General features: G+C 38.4%; 1 protein-coding gene across 1 annotated transcript in view; it reads left to right on the top strand.

The window, feature by feature from the left end:
- agbl4 (AGBL carboxypeptidase 4) overlaps positions 1–22346 on the top strand; it is a 320509-nt gene extending 298163 nt beyond the window's left edge. The window contains exons 10-13 of the mRNA XM_083555525.1: positions 5331–5483; positions 10101–10263; positions 18807–18903; positions 20133–22346. Coding sequence (XP_083411651.1) covers positions 5331–5483; positions 10101–10263; positions 18807–18903; positions 20133–20238 — 519 coding nt within the window. The 3' untranslated portion in view covers positions 20239–22346. The remainder of the gene's footprint in view (positions 1–5330; positions 5484–10100; positions 10264–18806; positions 18904–20132) is intronic.
- Positions 22347–24087: the final 1741 nt, after the last annotated feature.

Below are 24087 nucleotides of genomic sequence, written 5' to 3'. Positions count from 1 at the left end.
TGGACTTGTTGAAGAACGGCCTTGTTTGTTTGGTTTTAGTGCCCAGCCTTAGAGTCATTAGCATCCAACAGATGTAGCTGTTTAGGATGCGCTAACCGCATCAACGTGGTGGCGCAGCACCGTCAAAGTGCCTGTTCAGCTTGATTACGAGCCATCTCCATCTTAAAAAAAGCTAAACAGCTCCATTCATTAGACTGCAGAGAAGAGCGAGGGAGCACTGTGTATCTCTTTATCATCATTTTCTCAATTCCGCACAGTTTACTCACGTATTACTCTCACATACTTACACACCCATGTTCTAATCAAACTAAAAGTGAGTGCAAGTAAGAGTTTTAAGTCACATCCGTTTTAAGTACAAGCCTTTAAGCTGTTAATATAATTTTTACTAAAATTATTGAATGTGCTCCAGGGGCAGACCTGGGTTTACTTTATTAGATGTACATACCTTTTTTGTCATGGGGCAAACTGCTGTCATACTTAAATCATTTACAAATTCATCTTAGACTACATTCAAACAATTTTAGGAGTGTAACTCATACAAAAAGTGGCATGCAAGCAGAAAACTGAATTATAATAATAATTATACTACTGCTACTGATAATAATAATAATAATCATCATTTGTTTTAAGATTTATTAGTATCATAGTCTGAATAATTAGTTATTTCCTAAGGACCAATTAAGTGTAGCTTAAGTGTGGCAACATTTCTAATTCAAGTCAAGCTGAAATTCTTTTCATAGTAAAACAAGTTCAAAACCTTAAAACATCCTGAACAGTATGACTACAGTAATACAAAGGGCCCACCCACACATTCCACTGAGATGGAAAATCTTATTTTATAGTCTGACCCTTTTTGCAATTACTTTTCCACATTAGCTTTCTCATTCCTTTCAAACCACAAAGATCACTGAGGTCAAAATTTTTTACATGGCCAGACTTTGTTTCACCCTTTTATTGAAGGTATTGCTGATGCTAAGTGCTTTGTGGTTAAACACATCAGCTCTTAATCCTGCTTAAATCAGCACCATTGTTTTCCCCATTACATAAAAGCATGTTGTTTATGAGTCTTAAAGGCCCAGGCTAATTACTATGCTTTAGCTATGTACTCTTAAACTTAAGTTCCTTGACCTTTTGTTAACTCTTCTGTGAGTGGTCTGATGTCCAGCCTGGATCTTTTCTGCACTCAGTTTCACCTACAATATGATGGGCATTAGGTTCTATTTCCGAGTCATGTTTAAGTATGCAATGCATCAGTGGTCAAATAATCTCCTGTTTTCATATTCCTAATTTCCTAATTCCCTTTAATTGGCCAATTACCAATTCAAATGAACAAATCTAGGGGCCAGAGACGCATGTTAATTGAACGATCCATCACTGTTAGACCGGTGGAGTATTGTCCAACTTTGATTGACAGCACATTAGGGCTGTGTGATTGGCAGCGTTTTTGTTGACATTGGGGGCTAGGTGAATGTTGCCTGTGTATCTTTGGAGCTGTCCTTGAAATGAAAATTGGTGCATAGAATGCTGCTATATTCAGGTAGGAGGTTCAAGCTATAGGGGCATCTAGTGCTGATCTAAAACCGGTATCTTATTTTATCTTGCAATGATTAAGGTCAATATATAAGTATGGAAAGTCTGGTAAGAGCAAAAAAAGCCACTTTGAAACAGCATGGAGATGATGAAGCAGTGGCATTAAGATTTCCAATCTTATTTCGTTAATGGACCAAATCGGCCAAATGAACTGTTTTGGTCAATTAGCACTTCATGCATACAGTCCCATTACACAGCCTGAGACATAAACCCCTTTTTTCAATATGAGAAATAGTCAACACTGTGTGTGTGTGTGTGTGTCTGTGTGTGTGTGTGTGTGTCTGTGTGTGTGTGTGTGTGTGTGTGTGTGTGTGTATGTGTGTGTGTGTGTGTATGTGTGTGTGTGCTTAAAAAATTCTGCGCCTGTGGGCCAGTTTTGGCTTGTGATACAGGCGAATGGGCAATTAGAATGCCTTTCACCTCTATTGGACCCTGGGAACCCCTTCAAGGAGCTGATGATGCTTCCCAATGGTGCCTGGATTTGTGATTCTGTTTCTGTTTATTTCTCTCGTCCTTTATCTTTTCTTTCCTTTCTCCTTATCTCTCTATTCCTGGATCTCTCTTTTTCTCTAGTTCAATCTTCCTCTTTTTTCTCTGTGTGTTGTTTCCCTCTCTTCCTTGCGGGCTCCATCCATCAGGCTGGCATGCACGCTGCCGCCCCTATCCCAGCCACAATATTTCACCGCCTGCCATCAGAGGCCTGACAGCCCTGCGCTCGCCAGGAAATTGCTTTGGCTGTGAGCGGAATTTCAAGCACCAAGTGCCGCCTGAGTTTTCCCTCCCTCTCTCGCTTTCTCGTTCTCCTTTTCTCTAATTCACCTACTTGTTCCCTTTCTGTTTCCCTCTCGCTCGCTTGCTCTGCCTGATGACCCCTGGGAGTCGAGGTGAGCTTTGGAATGTTTAATGAGACTTGGCATAGCTGTACTGTACAGAGAGAGAGAGAGAGAGAGAGAGAGAGAGAGAGAGAGAGAGTGAGGAAAAAAGTGAAAGGAAGAAGCAGAAGAAGCGTGCATGGTGGGTATAGAGGTAGATAGGTCAAGGAAAAAAAAACTCTTGAATATTGTGTGCAAAACTGGAAATGAGGGAAAAAATAGATAAATCCTAAAATACCATCTGAGATGAAGCTCGGCAAATGTTAGCCCTCCAAACATCCCACTCACCAGTGTGATCGTGCATTTTCACAGAAAACTCACACGGCGTCTTTCTCATCTTCTCTCCAAGCAGAAGCTTAATGATGTGGCGGCCATGTTGGAGCTGATGAGCTGTATGCACAGCAGTAGGTTCCTGCACTGCAGTTCTTCTCTCCGCTCAGCTGTATGGTGATGTGTGTGAATGGTGCGTGGGTGCAGCAGAGGCGCATCTGAAGGGTTTTCCTCTCCTTAATCCAGCAGCGCCCCACTAGCATAGCTCTGTGCTTTTCATGGATAAAAGCTGTTTCTCTGATACACACACTGCCTTCAGACTTGCGCATTTCTTCTTGGATCTTTTCTTCTCCTTTAATACAAGTACACATACTTTCTATCCTCTGCTCTCTCTCTCTCTCTCTCTCTCTCTCTCTCTCTCTCTCTCTCTCTCTTTCTCTTCTCTCTTTCTTTCTGCCTTACAGTCTGTAAATATTCTCTTTCAACTGACAGCCGAATACTTCCTCACTTACTGGACTATTGTATACATGCTCTAGGATTTTTTTCTTTCTCAAGTTGCTGACAGTTATTATCATCCCTTGCTGCGGCACAAATTAATCATTCGTTTTATGATTGAAGCCAGAGTGGTGGCCCTGAGTGCAGATATTGGGGCGTTAGGTTTGTCCGCTGACTAAAGAACATAAATGAATATCTCTCAACCATGCATTGGTTATTAAACACAGCTTGTGAAATGACCAGCAGGAGAATGGTTGCTGCACTTTTTTAAAAAACAAAGCATGTTTAGTAATAGTTTGATAAAAACCTCATTTATATCTACAAAATTATGTTTTTTTTTTAATAAATACTGGACATTCAATATATTGTTCTTTATTATTTAAATGACATTAAGACATGCTTCTATTACCATTATCAAGTCATTATTATATAGTTATATTTGTTATTGTTTCTCTTAATTGTCATATTGTGCATTCAGAACAATGTAGTTTTAGAAACTGTGGTGTAGGAGTCTTTCCTAACAATACTGGAAGTAAATGTGGCCTTCTGCAGATGTAGTCCATCCACCTGAAGTTTGACATGCTCTGCAAACTGAAATGCTTTTGTGATTACCATTGTTGTAAAGAGTGATCACTTGTTACTATTAACCTTCATGTCAGCTCAGATCAGTCTGGGTATTTTGCTCTGACCTCTTTCATCAACAAAATATTTATAGAATTGCACTATCCATTGTGAACTCTAAAGATGGTTGTGTATAAGATTTCCAGGAAATCAGCAGTTTGGAAGTCAACAACTATCATGCCACAGTCAAAGTCACTGGCATCAGATTTTTCACCATTAAGATGACATCTGCATGATTTTATTCAGTGCACTTCTGCTACTTTATTGACAGACAAGATAACTATAATGGTATATATTATAGTATAAATAGGCATGGGAGTGTATAGGGGTGAATAGAGGTCTAAAATGGTGTATAGGGTGTAAAAGTCCATATAACTGTATAACTGCCTTTGTATTAAATTGTAGTACATTGCAGCACAGTACACAATTTCAGGAAAGCGGGACTTTTTTGACAGAAGTCCTTCAAAGGCTGTGCAACCAAAGTGCATCTGACGCTGTTGAAAATAAAACCAGGCTTATTTTTCCATTTCAACATTTTTATGGGTGTACAAAAATAAAAAAGCCCTAATAAAGAGTAGAGCCACCCGTTGTCTCCAAAAAAGCTTTAAATCCTTCATCGAATTCTGTCATATAACTTCTGAATGATTTGAGGTGAGGTGTTGGAATAGTTTCCAGTTATTTCAAAGGAGTTGTAGTAGTCATAGTATTATTTAGTAGTAGTAAATCCCACATTGCATGTTCTCACTGTGCTTTGGGGGTTTCCTCCAGGTACCACAATTTCCAACTTTTGCTCTGTGATGGGTTAGCACCTTGTCCTGGCTGCCTGATGAACTAATGAGCTAATCAGATGAACGTATTATTGCTTCCATTTTTCATTGGCCCCTGATACAAACATTTTTCCAAATGGCAACCCTGTCAGGATTTTTTTTTCCTTCTGTAATTATTTTCTGACTTTACTTTTTTGATAACAAACCTGTACATTTTTGTTCAATACCTTTTTTCGTCTTAATTAGACATAGTCATAAAAAACAGAGTGTTTTAATGCCATCCTCGTCTCATACTCTATCTATCTCACTATCTGGCAACTTTGGAACACTGTAGAAACTCATTTTGCTTCGAAATTTCATAGCAAATTCTGTCAGACCTCTATTATATTTGCTACATGCTGTTAGTTGGCAGACAACTCATTATAGCATGGCTGTGCAACAAATGTTTTTTTATCTGCTGTTGCTTTACTTTGTCCACCATCATCATAGCACATATTTCATTTTATTCTCAGGTGTCCCAGTTCATCTTCACATAAGTGTATAGTTTTTATTTTGTGAAATATTCTTTTTTTCTACTTTCCCTGTCACTCATGTGGTGTATTTTATGTTATATGTACTGCACAGGAACTATTTCAATACTGACATGCTAATGCAAATCTCATGGAATTTCTCCAACTAGACATTGCATCAGTGCTTCTCTCTGTGTGTGCTACAGAAAGTGAGTCTGGAGTTCTACATTGACGTACACGCTCACTCCACCATGATGAACGGCTTTATGTATGGTAATGTGTTTGAGGAGGAGGAGCGTGTACAAAGACAAGCCGTCTTCCCTCGCCTACTGTGTCACAATGCACCTGACTTCTCTCTTGTGAGTCTGCATCACACTCAACATATTATTATGAAACTTTATTTATGACTATTAATATTGGTGAATCATAACTTATACAATAATATATGATTATCAAAATAATCAATAAAACCTTGTCATTTTTCATTTTTGACCAGAGTTAAAGTTAAATAAGTGTCACTGCTATATAATTAGGTTTTCTAATAACATTTGACTTGAATAAATGTTTATTTAATCCTTCTTATGAATTAATATGTGTATAATAAATCATACCAATTATTAGCAAAGGTTCCCTATGAAACGTATCTGCTCTTTCCACATTTGCAGATGGATACCATTTTTCTCTCTTCACCCGACCCTCATTTAACATTTTTTTTTAAAGTGCAACTCTCTCCATAAATTATCAAGTTTTTCATGTTTTTCCTCTAACCTTTTCAGTTCTGCACAGTGAGCTGATAAACACACTCAATAGTGCTGAGGAGTTGTCTATAAGTGACACGTCTTTAGACCATTTCTCCATGGACACTCTTTCAGACAAGTTTGGATCAGCATACTGATGAGGGTGTGTGTGTGTGTGTGTGTGTGTGTGTGTGTGTGTGTGTGTGTGTGTGTGTGTGAGCAGAAAATATCAAATGAATAGAACTAACCGGTTATACGGTGCTTCTCACTTGTCAGAAATATTTTGTCTCAAATTTCTATAAAAGATATGAACTACTATCATTTCTGTTCTAATTAAATGAAATTGTTGCCAGTGTTTGGAACAATATAAATGTAAAACTTGGAGGTTTTTGAGATATGGTGTGTCTATTGGTTGCGAGTGGGATTTATTAATTACAATTAAGTATTCGTATTAACTTAATATCAGGTGTTTCTAACCTGGAGAGTGAGCTATCTTTTAAGCTATCTTGCAGCTTTAGTGCTGTATTTGTAGTTCACTGTCTTTTCTCAGCGTTGAATTTCTCCGACCTGCATCAATGACCTTCAGAGCTCACACAGTGTGACATTTCGCAGCTCTGCCAGGAGTGTATAGCCAGAGCAATAACCTTTACTGTTCAGTCAGCCATTCAGCAGTTCTTCTCGTCTCTCAGCCATATACAAAGAGCGCACTGCAGCACACACTCGTTTCAGTTCATGATACACACACGTACACACACACACACACACACACACAAATGTCACAATATTTAAGATATGATCTAAATGCTGACATGAAAAGGTGAGCAACACTGGGTTCTACAGTGTAAATGTGTGTTTGCATATGTGTGCATGTTTGTGCATTTTTGTGTGTGTAAGTGTAAGAGAGAGAGAGAGAGAAAGAGAGAGAGAGAGAGAGAGAGAGAGAGAGAGAGAGAGAGAGAGAGAGAGAGAGAGAGAGAGAAGAGAGAGAGAGAGAGAGAGAGAGAGAGAGAGAGAGAGAGAGAGAGAGAGAGAGAGAGAGAGAGAGAGAGAAGCTAAACTAGAGAGTGTGTAAGGTGGTATATTTGGTTTAGTAAATGTATAGTGAACTAGTCATAAAATGATTAAAGCACTTGATTCCTACTTTTGCCTAAATTCCCAACATTTAACATAAAAAAATGCATAACTGTTTCCAAGATCCTGGGACATATATGTAGGTTTTGTAGTAATAGAAAAATAATAATCGCTGAGCTGTAGATTGTACTATGATTTTTTTCTTTCTTGCAATTGTAATGCTTTATTTTTATTGTTCCACTACTTTGTTATATCTCTGAAAAACCTTCTTTCTTTTTTGTTACAGTCAGACCACGTAAGCACAGTTTCCAATTTTAAGTATAATGCAAAGCAGGAAAATTATAGTTACGCTATACAGTAATCTCTGTTTAATAATCAGTTGTCCTTTACTCAACCAGAGTAAGGCATGCAAGCAACTACTTTAAATATGACACAAATGGTTCAAAGGGCGACCCTATAAAAAAACTGCTTTATTTACCGTGCACACATTGACAGCACTGTCATATACATATTATAACATTTAGCCCAGTTGCATAATATATACTCATAGACTCCTCATTAAATGTCAAGTAAATGTTTAGTATATCAAATGTATCTAAAGGTTACATTTGATAGACTACATCAAAGTAAAGCGTGTGCAAATAGTGTGACTACTAATTTCCCAATTAGAGATATTACATGGCATTATTACAATCCTTCTAAAGCTTATTTTCAATATATTAATACAGTATTTACATTATATTCAATTATATATCAGGTTTCCATGCTAGTAGTTTTTGTATTGAACACATTTGCAAAACTTTTGAGCAAGCATTTTAAATTGTATTTCAAAAATAGATTTTAAACCTACTGTAGATTAATTAATATTAATTGATTAACTGCCCGGCACTTCAGCCAACACTTTGTCTTACAAAAATGTTTTATTAATTAAGGTGACCTGACTTGATTCTAGTGAACAATAGACATAACAAATCATTTTTAAACCATTTTGTGAGCTCGAGTGGCACAGCAGTAAATTACACAGCTTGTGGTCGGGAGATAACGAGTCCGAATCTTGGCAATAGCAGAGCAAGCATGTGCTTCTCTGACAGCATCACGTGTCTCAAAAAAAGCACCTTCATTTCCAGATTGGTAGCCTTCTTGCATTAGGGGAAAACCAGCATTGCCGACACATTTCAGAGGTTGCAAATGACTTCATAAACAAACTTATATTTATAAAGTTGTTAAGATTATTTGCATATCAATTTACAGATTAGGTTATGTGAAGACTGAACATTAGTTTTTGGTGCAATGGTAATCAGTGAGTAGTCATTGTAGAAAATGGTGATCTGTGATTGGTCATTGGAATAGTGAACAATGATTAATTGATCAGTGATTGGCTGTTGGGAACAGGGTTGATCATGGTCTCATCATTGGGAATGGCTGCTAGACTTTTTTTCTTTAAAATTAAATGGCTAAAGAATTCCAAAATTTGTCAAGTCCAGTGTCTAGGTCTATAAGGTTAGTAAGCTTGAGAGGAACTAGCTAGCTTTTACATTCTAAGTTTAGAGTAAATCTGAGATTTGACTTAAAGTTTACTTAACTTACTTTAAGTGAGAATGCATTAATTATTATATTAAAAAAAAACGAACTTTGGAATTTGGAAAATATTTGTATCTATATTTAGTACTCAAGTATAGAACTGTACATAAATATAATCTACTAAATCTTAGTATACTGTAAGTATATATAAGTACTTATTGTTTTATAATGTACTTTATATTGTGATCGGTTATACTATATATTTTTATAAAGCTGATAAACAAGTGAGATCAGGCATTTCAGTATTTTTCCTCTCGCCATGCCTCTTTGCCTATTCAGCATCCAGATCAGGCCGCATGTTGATGAAGCCATTAGAACTGAGTCTAGGAAAGCCGCAGAACGTTCAACAATGTGCAGACTAAGCACACAGTGAAAGTTGCTAACAGAGAAAAGCTGCATGACCCCCACTCAAGGACTCCTATCATAGAAAAAAAATAGCATTAATTATTAAAGCATAATAATGCACACACCATTGTTATACTCTGATTTTAAACAATAATTTAACTATAGAGAGGATGAGGCTTTTTTCAGTAATGTACCAGCACCAGTTATAATTAATTAATGCCATAACAACATACTGTGCTTCATGTACTTCATTTCTGGGCACATATATAAAGAATGTATTCTTATTTTCCCTTGAATTCACACTTGATAAATGGTGCATAGAATGTGCAGTTGTAGGATTTCAGTGGATTTCTATCAAAAAGAGTTGGGTGGTAAACAGGTTCGTGTTTAATGTGGCTTTCACTGTACATGCTCACTGATTGCGAACTCACCATTCGACAGTTTGTGCCCATTCATTTTCAATTAGTAGTTATAAAAAAGTGCACAAGGGATTAAGCCATGGCAAGTGTTCAGAACTTGACTAACAATGCGGCAAAAAAAGTTACAACTTCAATTAAATACGACTTAAAGAAAATTAGTAGCAGCCTCCCATTGTGGCTTAGGAGCCTAGGTCCAAATAAAGCCTGCAAATGATACTTCATGTATTTTCATTTGCCATGCATGCTGAAAAAAATCCTGTGCAGAATTTATTTATAGGAGTATCTAGGTTCTATGTAATGTATAGCCCCAATCTGCTGGATTGTAAAGGTTAAAAGCATATAACAAATGTCTTCCAGTAGAAGGCTTCCCAAACTGCTGTTTTTTTTTTTTAGTTAAAAGTAAATAGTGCCTGTACTGCATTGGAATAAATAATAATGATTAAAAAAAAAAACCATAAAAACACTTTCATAAATAGGTTAGTTTATAAATATCAATGTAGAGAGACAGATCTCTTATGTGGTGAGTGGAATTGCCAGCGTGCATGTTCAGCAGCAAGGTGGAGAGATATATTTGTATTTAATTAATTAGTTTGGATGTTTTACAAGGTTAGACACACTTGTAGCCTGATCCTGGGCTACTTAGAACATTTCAAGCTTCTTGTTGTTAATGAGTCAGAGAATGTGGACTTTCCTTTTCATTTCAGACCACCACATTAAAATTTAGCATTAAAATAGTATAAAGTAATAAAAAAGTGATATTGGTTACTTTTATCCATTATGTTTGCAAAGTGCAAATAATTCTTTCTGTGTGTTTTCACTGCAGTCTAGTACATCATTTAATCGTGACATGGTTAAAGCAGGGACAGGACGGCGCTTCCTTGGAGGTCTCCTAGATGACACATCGTACTGCTACACTCTGGAGGTGTCCTTCTACAGCTTTCTGACTGCAGGCAGCACCACGCCTATCCCATACACAGAGGACAGCTGTATCCTTCCATGTGTGTCTGTCTTACTGCCTTCCTATTCTTTCTCTCTCTCTAATGCTCCTCAGGTAAAACCTGTTGGTTGATGCACAGATGGAAAAATCAACTAAGACAGAAATGTATTTAGGCTTATCTTTTTTAGTCTTGACAGAGAGGACAACTTGAGTAGAATCATTCCTAAACAAGTTTTGGGTTTCGATAGATGCACAAAACTTTGTTATAGTTTCATGGAGATGCAGGTATTATTAGGCTTGGTGACTCAGTGTGTCCTACGTGGCTCAGTTTAAGAGTTTGGTTTGGGAGGCAGATTATTTCCCTTGGAATTTAGTGCCAGTACAACATTCTGCACTGTTTTATGGGCTGATTTGGTGCAGCCAAGCCAATAATCAAAGCAGCTACACTATATCTTGCTGTATCTGCTGACTGCTGCAAACAAAATCCGATCTCTACCTGAGAGCTCTGCTACAAATGTAGCCATTGAGTGGTTTAGGCACAATGCATTCCAGCACTCCTGAGGATCACCTGTGACAAAAGGACCTGGTTTTCCCAGAATTGATATGGGACAAAGCTTTGTAGGCAAAAACCAATGACCATGTCATTGTCTCCATTTTTGAAATGATCTCTCAGTGGTCTGGGTGCAAGGTAACACAACATATAATGAAGGCCTAAGTGATAAAGTCAGTCTATTGTAATTTCTTTTTCCTTGCCCCTGTGTTTAGCAGGTGCAACGTGTATTGATTCCTTAATTATTTTCGAGTTCATTATGAAGGAGCAAGGCTTTGTTTGAATTGTGTGGGTGCACCTTATACAAGGCGTATTGGCACATCACACCATACTGACTTCAATGGATTAACTAAATGTGTTAGAGACTGATAGGGATGTGTTTATTAGGATTTAAATGTGAATAGACTTGTTGCACTTAAAAAACCTCTTGTCAAATGTGGACTGTTTACAATCCCTGGAAATGTTGTTCCTATGTTTCTGACCTACCTCATGGGTCAAGGTCACTGGTTCATTCTTTAGCTTTGGTTTCACTTCGATGTGGAATTTAGTGTTTTTATTTGCCTCAGGATCCGTGTGGGTTCTACAGGCTTTTATAAGGTGTTAATAGGTCTGTGTATGGTGTGCTGTTATTTACTGGCAGAAAAATGAGCCTGTGTTGCATCTCTGTCTTATTTGCTTTTTCTATCCGTAAATCATCTTGGATAAATCCCTGTCTTGCAGTGCTCCCTGGAGGTGCTCCAGCCCCACCATGACCCTACCCAGGATAAAGCGATTACTGAATATGAAAGACTGAATGTTCATGACCTTTCAGTACACATGGGAATGGAATCTGTTTACAATAATATATAATGTTGTTGAACCTTTTGGCATATTGGTGTTGTTATGGAATTGTGTGCCGACTTATTGTGCAGCTGAATTACAAGGTGAAAGCTATTGTATAAGAAGGACTCGAGTTCAAAGTCTAAAAAGCTTTTAAGTGAAATATCTGGAAGATGTGTGTAACCTAAGTGCCCTCTAGTGCTGGGAGAGGGCTACACTGTATATATGTAGTGGTGTATATGTCTCTGTATCTCTGTGTCACTCCATCTCTAAAAATGTTTCTTGCCTGTATCACTCTGTCACACACCCATCTGCCAGCAGTCTCCCATTTGCTGGCTACTCTTGCAATTCTTTCTTTATTTATCTGGTGTTCACATCAGAAGGGGCCGTAAAGCCTCTGACTGATGCTGTAACTTTTCCCCTTTCTCACCATTTTCCCCATGCTGCCTGTCCACTGCTCCACTGAACTGTCAACTCCAAGGCCTAGTTGGCTAGTATTCAGTAATAAGAAACCCATCCATGTAGAATTACTCAGCAGCATTGTAGATTATTTTCCCTGTGACAGCAAGAGGATGCATGGAAAAAAGAGGCAATTTAGAGAGAGCTGGGAAGAGTCATAACTTGAAAATTATACTGACTTTGCTTAGCCCTGGACAGAGCATTGGCAAACTGGAAGGGGTGCTAATGTTAGTGTTGGCAGATTATTGCTGTGTCCAAAAACACACGCCGGTCAATCGCCACCTAATTGTGCCTCTTTTTTAACAGTGATTATACTGTAGGGCTGGTGTGGCATGGAGCATGAATAAGGGGCACCCCCTACTGAAGGTTACACACTAGCTGAGCCAATGACACAGGGAACCCGGAGAGAGTGTGTCTTTGTGTGTCCAGGTGTGTGTGTAGATGGGTTGTAGTGCAGAACCAATTAGACAGGGGGCAGTTGGCATGGTATGTAGTGCAAAGATTGGGGTCATTGAGATCAACAGAATCTGACGTGCCGTTTCTTATGGGCCAGCGAGCAGGTCTGCAGAGCGTGCAAATCACCAACAAAAACCTTTTACAAGCGGCACTTTAGAGTGGGAAAAAAAAAAACGAGGGAGGGGGTGACAGTGACACCAGTGTAATTACCTGTACTGGAATGAACTTACACCTCATAGCGTCACACACACTTATCACATGCACATATATACGTACATTCATACATACCTACATAGATACAGACATACTGTTCTGTCTTCCGGTACAAATGGAACATTTTAAGAACCTAGAGAAGCAGTGTGAAGTATTCCAGCACCTTTAGTGAGTCGTACTGTGCAACTAATGTTGCATTTTTCACATTAGCACTTGAATCCTTATGCTTGTCAAATGTCCCTTATGCATCATAGGTTTACTAATGTCCCTGCTGGCAAGGAAGCATCTCCAAGAGTTGATCCAGGTGCTTATGGGTCCTCTCGGGTCCAGAACGATGATAAAGAAAAGAGACCGTATGATTGGAATGACCTTTTGGAGTGATGAGGCCTGATTAATGAAATCTGTGGAGCAGCCATGGCTGTAATTATAAAGATCAATTTAATGGCACATTCTTTCCACGAGACCTGTCTATTGTAAGAAAAGCTCTTGCCGTCTGGAATGGGCACAATTTCCTGTCATATTCCACATGCCACCAACCAAACAACAGCTTAATTGGTCACAGATAATACCTTGGAAGCTTCAAAGCATCGTGTTTTTTTCGGAGTTGGGCTGTTGTGAAACTTTTGAAAAGGTGGGTGGCAAACTGTGATGCCAGACCATCATTAGTGCTTCAGAGACAGGTGATAGCTGAGAGAAACTGGGAGCTCGTTCAAGACTCAGCTGGGCACTTTATGGAGAGAGTTTCCTTTGCAACTTTTTTAATACCTTGCCTTGTTTTGTTGCAGAGTAAACTCCTATGGAAACAAGTCTCTGTGTCGTGTCTTAGTGTTTTGTTAAGGATGCATAGTTTCATCACCAGAGGCAGGTTAAATTAAAGGTTAGCCTTAAAATCAGAGTTAGCATTTTGTGTTAGGCTAGAGCTGCATTTATGGCTTAGAGTTATGCACACATTACTGTGACCATTTTCCAGAAAAGCCTATTTAAAAGTTACCCATTCGGAATGGGCTATGTTGCCCTTTATGGTCTGACAAGTTAATAGGTTCTTTCCCTCGTCCTGTCAGCGTGGAGGGAGAGGACTTTCACTGCTTTACCCATCATGCCATTTTCTACTGTCTTGTAGGCTGCAGATGGCTACTGAGAGAGCTGTTATCTCCAGCCTTCGGAAATAAGTGTCCCGCTCAGGCAAGCACCGATCAGCCACGTCAAATGGCCAGCTTTGGAGTCACCTTGCTTAAATGTTGCGCTGTGTCCTGAGGACAGGCCGTACTTAGAAATTGATAAAGGCCGAGGAGAGTGTGTAAGCAGACAGCTTGATGATTCCTGCTGGTCTCCACATCAATCACACCTTTTGGAGAAGACAGTCTGGCTGTTCCATGTGCTGACAGCTGTCTGCAAGCTAAAGAATCAGTCTGACAACGACACCTGACTGGCATGTTTAAAAGACCACTCACACGCAGAAAACAGGATGCAAGACATGCTTGTTCATGACAATGACTTAGCATGGTTAACAAATCAAAGGGCCATCTCACATATAAATATATAAAAGCAAAAACTATGGATTTCATGTATGTATGCAGGGCACAATCTACACGTAAAGGTGAAATCTTCTATTTGTTGTTGTCAAAGTCGGTTAGTTTAAAGTACATTGTCCTATAGGAGTTAACTTCCGAAAACTTCTAATGGCCTTTATGGTCCATAAAGAACTGATAGGTTTCTCTTCCCTCATCATTTCTCTCTCTGTCTCTCTTGCCTCACTCTCTCTCTCCCTCTGGCTTTCAAGTAGATTCTTTCTGAAAGGGTCATCAGCTACGCTAGTTTTCTGCCCTTTGAGAACTTTATGGCATGAAATGGACATGATTGTGTGGGGTCTGTGTGTTGTGGTCTGCAGCTAATCACGCCACGCCAGCTTCACTTTCAGATCGGATGCTATACCCCCGAGTGCTTATCTCAGCCACTTAGTGCAACCTCTGTAGCCCTGTGGCCATCACATCTTGTTAATACAGATGGCACAACAGGCCTACAACAGGCCACTCTCTGCAGCTAAAATAGTAGTGTCTGTGTTTTTTTTATGAACAGAGGGTGTACATAGGTTTCACTCAATGTGTAGGTGAACAGACAAACTCTGAACACACATCTAGCCAATGAAATTAGCTCTGAAATGCAAATACACACATCCAAATGAATACCTCCTGTGCTGAAGAGCACTCATTTGTCCTGCATTAGAGAGGCACATCAGACTGTGAATAGGAGCTGCAGGGGGACAATGCCAGCTCCCTTTGTGTCGTCCTGTTTGCTGTTTTAATTAGCATTGTTAATTGGCTGTTTGTGACACCCTGGTGACAAGCCTGTCACTCTGCTGTATTGATGGTGCTGATTGCCTTAATTTGTCTGCTTGTTAGCCAACGGTCGGTTAAAGACCATGGTGTCTTGTTCCTTGTCATTGGGGTATCATTGTCCGTCTGTCTGTATTGAGGGGTTGGTGCGAATAAACAACCTGGTAAACAAATCATTTGCCAACCAAGCCTCCCTCATGTCTCATCAGCCCCATTGGAGGTGCGTCCTTGAGTTTCAACAAAGATGCCAAATCGATTTAGGAAAGAGTGTGTACATAATATTAAGAACAGCAAATGCATCAATGACATCAGAGGCTTTACTGTTATTCTGCCCACTTCTGTCCTTCATCATAGAACAAACCTCCAGACAAAAGCACTAGCAGCTAAAGTTAAATTATATTACAGTATATTGTATTACAAAGAGCAGTTTTCAAAACAGAGTAGATTTCATTTTAATTCATGTGACAGAAAGAAGAATCCTCTGTATTTTTAACTGCATAAATAAATGACTAAAGGCACAGTCCCCTTTGTCTCTCTCTCCAGATAGCCACTATGAATAGAAACCAATGCTCACAATGCAGATCTTTATCCTCTTGTTATAAACACATGCTACCCTTTGTCATCAATCATATCTTTTCCTTGCTGTCACAAACAAGATCTTTGCCCTTCTCTGGCCTGTTTGTTAAAGGTGATTCCCAGGGCTACTCAATGACGCACAAACCTCCTCTCCACTGTGCGCTTTTTTAGACTCATGCCATGAAGCCTAGCCATCCTGTTCTGTGATTATGCAACGCCTCTCACCTTATGTCCTGCCGGGACAGTGAATATTTTGGAAACTTCCGCAGCTTCGTGACTTCTCAACCGCTATTGCCCTATTGGCGTGGCCCAGGTTGCCATTGGCTCACTTCCAGCAGGCAATCCAAACTCAGGAGGGTCTTGCTTGCAGCTGTGATGCTGATGAAGTCTTCTCATCTTCCTCATTGGGCCGTCCATCACCCAAATCCTAGTACGGATGTGCATGATGTGACATCACAAGCTGAGAGGCCATCTGTACGCGGCAGGCTCCTGGGCTATTTCTGTCGCCACTGAGAGCGGGCATACTCACACAAACACAGATTGCTGGAGTTTCTGTTGATCAAGGGGAAACACAAAACTTTTTCTGAGGTCACAGCAAAAAATGGCAAGGATAATGGGGATTTGGGAAAGGCTAAATTGTAGTTTTTGATACTGTTGCCAGGTAGAGTAAATACTAAATCCATGGCCGTCAGGCTAAGAAATTCAATAAATTGGAGTCCCTCTTTTATCTTTGCTGTGTGTATATATATATATATATATATATATATATATATATATATATATATATATATATATATATATATATATATGATGTATATGTATAATTCCATCAGGCTAGATTCCAGAACATGTGATGCTATAGCCTAATTTTTTTCCTGGCATCCAAAAATAGTGCTTGTTTTTGGAGGAATGCAGAGGTTGCGTTTCTGGACAGATGGGCTATGAAGACAGGCAACGGAGTCCTGGAGAGAGTTCCCATCAGCCCACAAGATGAAGGATGGAGCCTAGGATGATGCCACACACTGCAGTGGCTGTCTGGGCTACAGTGAGCAAAAGGAAGATAAAGAAACTGCCATCTCTCAGAGCCAAAATGGTGTAGATCAAAAACAGATGCCAAGCTTTCTGGTAATCAAGGGGCTGTGCAACCTTGTTTTCCACCAACTTTTATTTAGCTGATAAATTGTCACATTATGTTTGGAAAATGAGATGATCATAAATAATACAGTAGTGGCATAGTAAATCAGAGAGGAACGTGATATAATTTAATCTTCAGTGTTCTATTGTGCAGAGGAGATTGTACAAGATTGTGTGCGCATATTTTAAAAATGGGGTGGGATTTTGTACAAAGCAATGACTATTTTCACATTTACATTTGAGATAATAGGATCATGATTTTATCCATATACACTATATTTCCAAAAGTATTGGGTCACCTGGTCATAAGTATGGTATGTGATGTCCCAATAGATTTTGGAATGTACCATTGGATATTTGTGTTCATCAGCCACAAGGGTATTACGAAAGTCAGTTACCGATTTAGGTGAGGAGACCTGGGGTGCAGTCAGCATTCCAATTTATCCCAAAGGTGTTCAATAGGGATGAGATCAGAGCTCTATAGCAGGCCACTCAAGAGCTTCCTCTCAAAAGCATGTAAACCATATCTTCAAGGGGCTCACTTTGAGCACAGGGGCATTGCCATGCTGGAACAGGTTTAAGTAAATGATCAATTTTATTATACCGCATCTAAAGATGTTCTATACAATTCAGTGCCTACAGCTTTGCGGTAAGAGTTTGGAGAAGAACCACCTACAGCAGGAAAGTTCAGATGACCCAATACTTTTGGAAATATAGTGTACTTTACATTGGACTGGACACAGGGATTTGACTGCATGCAGAAATAATATGAGGAAAGCAGTTTAAAGCACAATCTACCTTGTGTTTTTTTTCTTTCTGGGGTTTTGTATCAATCAGATAACTTTGACAGGCTGGCATGTCATATCTGCACATCAACAACCATCTGACATCGAAAGGTGAAACATTACATGTCTGCCCCAATTTATCATCTTAGTTCCTTTCTCGGAACAGTGTAACATTAAACACAGCACACAGGTTTGCTACACATTTAAAATAAATGTTCTATTCTTTTTTTTTAGTCTACTTTTCATCCCAATTATTTTTTGCTTGGCAAGTTGCATTTTGTTACACATGTCCCTGTAGCAATTTAAAACCAAACTGCTTGATTTTTTTAAAAATAGTAAATGATGTGAATTTTTTAAGTTGGTACCAATGGTCTTTTCTAACATATGAACCCATTAGATACATTACACAATAGAAAATATGCATTATTGCATGAATTGTAAAGCGCTTTCTCTCTTTGCCATTGACCATGAGAAAAAGATAAAGAGATTTTGTGTTGTTTTATCTCATAATGGTTCTCTGCTTGCCTCTTAGCATCAATAGATTGGCATCCGTGCAGCCGCATTGTAAAAGGCCTCCCAGCATTATGGTTTAGTGCTTTGGGTAATAGATGTGTTCTCTAATGTGGTCGTGGTGGAGGCGGAATATAGGAAGTCTCACAGAGTATTTGCAGCGGTTGTATGAATTTAAATAAAGCCCTAGCTGTGAATAACTGCATATATTTTTCTCCTCATGGCTAACGGAAACATGGTTGATTTACGCTCGCTAGCAGCCAAGCGCTGCCTGAGCTGTTCTGGCTCTTTACTCTGTGCATTGCTCTGCTGGGTATTAGCCAGCTATTTATTTTTGTTCTGGAAGGGTGAAAATTGGGCTTTTGTTTATATATTTATTTTTATTTCAATTAATGGCAACACATTCAAGCCTAGATTTATAGGCTCCGATGAAGTCTGCATCGTAAGATTGGCACGGCCTCGAAGGCAAAGCGATAGATTTATGTAGTCTTTCAACATACAAAGAATTGTGCCTAAGGAGATTTCACTTTTAAATGTCAGAGCTAAACAGATTTTCTCCTCAGCATGACACTGGAAACATTTAGGATTGCAACCAATATCTGAGCATGCTAAATGAATTGAAGCCTTATTTTTTGTTCTTAGAAAAATATATGGTAATTAAATAATACATGTTCAAATTCTCAGTGTTATTTTGCCTGTGATGATATTAATGTAATCACTTTGCTTTGAAATTGAGTACCTTAACAGGCACACACAGATATGAAGCTGGGTAAAAATGTGGCCCGGACATTTCTGGATTATTACAAACTAAACAGTCTGGTTGAAGACAATAAATTAACAAGTCAGTTTAGCAGGTTTGTACTTAATGATAATCATTTCTGACATGCCACTTTGTTTTACTGGTTATTTGTTTCAAAAGGAGACTCATTTTCTGCCAGGTGGAACACATACTCAGGGATCCTATTTGGAAACATCAGGAAATTGATTTAAAGCCCCTGTCAATTTATTTTCATAATGATCTATTTTTTGGATTTCTGTTTTATCTACAGCTTCTGTTTGATATTTAACAAGATGGGTAGCACTATGTACTATGTAGAGGCAAAAGATCTACCAAATTAGCTGCTTATGTCACGTTCCCTTTCACATCAATAACAGAAATATTATGACTTCACTCCTGTTTACATGATCTCTTTTTGCAGGTAAGGGTGAGAGTAGTTCTACCTCATTTTTTAATAAAAACATTTTTAATTCACTGTGATAGAGGTCATCATGATTGTATCTAGTAGGATCCAACCTATTGCTATCAAAAGGTGAACTGTCTTTTCAGTTAATTATTCCTTTCAGCCACACTATGATGAATCCTTACCTGTAAAAATCATAAAACCAAATGGTTACTACACCACATATTACTGTGCAATAGATGACAGTAAAGCTCATTTTAGCTATTTTTTAATGTGAGGTGTGTGAATGTGAAATGCATGTGGCACCAGGCTTTGTCAATCATTTTAAACAACAAGTAAATTTGGGCTGACATGTTTAATCAAATTGGTTTAAAGTTTGTCATGATGTAACACAGCACATAAAGTTTAGAGCCCTAGATTAAAACCCAACATTGGCAGCTTGGTGAGGCTACAATTTTAACTCACAGCCTTCCAAACACTAGCCTACAATCATACCCACTGAACGCCTACTTACCTTAGAAGCTAGTGTAAAAACATACATTTATACAGCTACCAGGCTTTTAATTAGAAGTAAAATATATATATTATACAATTTGTGAATGCTTACTTAAATTAATTTCTTTGGATTTTGAATTATGTTGCATTTGAATTTAACTAAATTAAAAGGTAGCTTAAAATTTAAGAATGCTACACATATTGTGTGTCTGTGGATTATTACATTTGTACAATTACAACCTTTAACATTATTAACGTTAATCAGAAAAGTCAATCTGGCCTGTGTAATTAATAAGCAAAGATCCTAAAATAGACATCATATCTGATAATAACTAAAAACAAAATTTATATTGCAAACATCATTACATTGTCCTCTGAAAAACCCATCATTTTGTTTCTATTGTCAGTCTGGATGCTGCAGCTGCTGGTCACCAGGGGAGTAACGCTCGGAAAGGAAAGCATCAAAATTGGGACAAAAATGAAAGAAGATTCCAAGGAGTCAGAGACTATTGAAGCAAAATGTCATACAAGTTTCCAATCATGATTACTCAGTGCTTATCCGACAATGATGAAAAGGAATTTACTTTACAATCAGTTTCTGGGCTCTACAATAATAACTCACCTGTTATGGCCAATGTTCTTAACTCTCTATAAAATGCTATGGTATTGACTGTTGTAATGTCAGATATTTGTTTCCTTTGGTTTCTTTTTGCCTTTGTAAAATACCAGGAGTATGTTTCTTGTGGTTTTGGTGTTGTCTTAAATGAAGCTTTATTTATTGCTTTGAAGTGATTGCATGTATTACATTAGGGTTTGGGTAGAAGTCAGACTTTCTGACTTGAGTCCAAGTACATAAAGATTATCAGTAAAAGAAAAACATGATTATTGCATGTGAGATCTGTATTTAATCTGCTTTATTTAATAAGAGAGTCATTATATTAAGTTTTTCTTTTTTTGAAACAAAAACTCTTAATTTCATAACTCATTTGGAACTATTTACAGTACACACTGCTTACTTTTTTTCCACAGTAGTATTGCATAGCATTGGCACTGGTACAGACAATGCCACAGATCTGGAGAAAGCTGTCCATGGTTTCTGCATCAATGATCACAAACGAATTCAATATTTTGCAAAATAGTGCAAAAATAGGCGACGCCAACCACTGTGTTCTGTCGAGCAGCATTCTCTCCACAGTTCTGTGCGGAAAAACCATTAAAATAATTCACGACTGAGTTCACCTAAACAAAAGACTATTCCCCCGCTTGAGATCTGATATTTTCATAAAAATGTTATGAATTTTAAAAAATATATATATGATTTGATATGTTTCAGAGAGCAGTCATTGTATTCATGCTTACATTCTTAAATAAATATTTTGAGCATTACAAGAAGAATACAGTTTATTACTATTGTAGCCTTATAGAAAGTAGATCTGAGTCAACTTTTTATAGTTCCTTCTTACCTTCTTTAATTTTAATTATGTTTTTGGTTCTAAACATAGTGTGAATATTGTGTGCTGTAATCTGTCTTTCTCGCTTCCATTCTCTCAGACACAGGCAGAGGGAGGATGGCTCACGTTAGCAGTCAACAGTGCCATGAAGAGCATCGTGTATTTTTCAGACCAGTCATTTGGAATAAGTGAGGCAATCAGTCAGAACTAGCATAAACAAATGACTTGTATTTTACATGGTAGAAGAGAAGATGGAGAGAGCTAATGCAAATGAGAAAACACATCCATCTACAGATTCTTGCACACGCACACACGCACACACACACACACACACACACACACACACACACACACACACACACAGAGCATCTAACCTCCCCACTGTGCTGTCATTTTTTACCTGTGTCTCAAACCATTACTCCCTTTTTCTTGCATCAGTAAACCAGGCACATCATAGCCTAATTGTCCTTATGCAGCTGTGAAATGATAATATTTTCCCCTTTCTACTTTGCCATGTTCTATTTTTAAACACAAGATCCCTGGCCTTGTGAATTCTCCATGAGTTTAAGCCTTACTGCAGCCTGGAGACAACACAATAAAAACACAAAGTCCATCTGGTTTTGGGCATTCAAGTCACAATTACACACGTAGTACAAACTTAACAAAGGTCAATCTGACCCATAACACACTGCTTATGTAAAACAACTTCTCCTCCATGCCAAAGTCATGTCCTACAGATTGCTGTACTAGTGAGCAATTTTCCCATTGTTATAGATATGCTATTTATACATGCTTCTCTACTGTCTAATTTATCAAGTGCCATCTTTCAGTTTGCTGCCATACTGTATAGGAAAAAGGTCTATATCACACACACACACACACACACACACACACACACACACACACATATATAGAAACAATTTATAAAGTATGTTGTTTAAAAATGAAACATATTTGAAAGTCAGGATAAGTTTTAACACACTGTGGAAACTGTAAGGCGTACAAAAAATCTAAAACTGTCAGTGCAAACTCATGTGCTTAAAATGCTTTAAAAAAAAAAAAGTATATTGATTAAACTGTGAAATGTCCATGCAGTTATTCAGAATTGTATTCAATAAAAGTGTAAATGAGCATTACCTACAATAAAATGTACCGGTAATTTGTTGAGTTGTTTGGTTTAGTTGTGACTTCCAAGTCTAAGGCCTTTCAAAAAACATGACCCAAGTGAAGCCTTAACAATAATATAGCTTTTTAAAAATGAAAAATAAAAACACAATTGTGAGTTTTAGATGAGGGCAGTGCTGTTATCCTTGCTATGTATGATTATAACATCGGAGTCATTTATTAGTGTGACTGGTGCGATGTGTGTTTGACTCTCAGTTGTGTGTATGAGGCCTGACATGCTGCTTGTCTAAAATAGTAGGCTTTGTATCCACAAGGATATTAAGGGAGGTGATCATTTATCTAAATTAATGGTGGTAAATGTTCTTAATGTCCTTGCTGAACGAGCAATATTTAAATTGATTGTATAAAATGTAATGTAAATTAATGTTTCTTAGTTAATTAAAAAGCAGAGTCATTAAACCATATTAGCCATAGTTAAGCAAAGAACAATTACTGTTCATTATATTACAAACTTTGCTCACTTAAGGGTTTTTTTTATTTTTTATTGAAAAAAAAAAAAAGAAGCAAAGAACCATTTGTAACTTTTGTTGAGGAGCTGGCAGGATAAACTATAACCCCAGAAGTATGTGGACATCTAACCAGTGTTCCAAATATGTCAAAGCTCTTAGGTGGGTGGTCTCCATTGACCCCCACCCACCCCCCTGTGCTAACCCTTTTTAAAGCATTACTTCAAACACTACATCTAACCATCCAGCCTATATGGGGATGTCCATAAAGTCCATAAAGACAAGGCTGATATGGGATTTTGAGTGGCCCGAGGACTGGCCTATAGTACCATAAAAAAAGCAAAGGAAGACCTTATATGCTGTGATTCTCTTTAATTCAATGATAGCGTACACTATATGGACAAACGTATTGGGACTTTCCCAGCCATATGTGGTTCTTTTCTAAACTGTTATTGCAAGCTTTGGCACACAGTTGAACTTTGGCTTTGTCTTTGGGTGCAGTAGCATGAACTTTTCCCTTCACTTGGAGAGAGACTTGGAGACCCAAACCTGTTCCAGTATGACAATGCACCTGTGCACAAAGCAAACTCCATGAAGATATGCTATGCATTGAAGAGGAAGATCCCTCTTTATAGAGCTCTGACCTCAACCATGTTGGACACCTTTGGGATGAATTGGAATGCTGACTGCACCCCAGGCTTCCTCACCTACATCAGTACCTGCCTTTACTAACACACTTGTGTCTGAATGAGAACAAATCTCCACAAGCATTCCAAAATCTAGTGGAACATCTTACCAGAAGAGTGGAGGGAATTATAAAAGCAAATTAAGACTAAATGTGGAATGTAATATTTAAAAAAGCATATACCATACATATGACCATTTCTGTCCACACAGGCTGCCCAGGTGCTTGTTCAGTCTCTTGTCATTTCGAGACTGGACTACTGCAACTCTCTGCTGCCAGGTCTACCTCTGAACGATATTCATCCACAGCTAATGATTCAAAGCATTCAACCTGCCCAGGTTCTAACACACCACCCCACCGCTGCGCTCCCTACACTGGCTTCCAGTAGCTGCATGTATCATATTCAAAACATTTTAGCTTGCCTACCCTCTTACGAGGTGTGAGACCTCATCACACCTCACACTGCACCATGCTGCCTGAGATCCTCCAGCACTGCTCGACGGGTACCACCTTTTCTCAGGGTAAGAGGTAAGTATACTTCAAGGCTCTTCTCTGTTCTGACACCGAGGTGGTGGAATGAACTTCTGTTGGATCT

This window comes from Silurus aristotelis, assembly GCF_946808225.1.
Source record: "Silurus aristotelis genome assembly, chromosome: 11".
Classification (NCBI taxonomy): Eukaryota; Metazoa; Chordata; class Actinopteri; order Siluriformes; family Siluridae; genus Silurus; species Silurus aristotelis.
The sequence above is the reverse complement of the archived record's forward strand: the minus strand, read 5'-3'. Positions and strand labels throughout refer to the sequence as shown.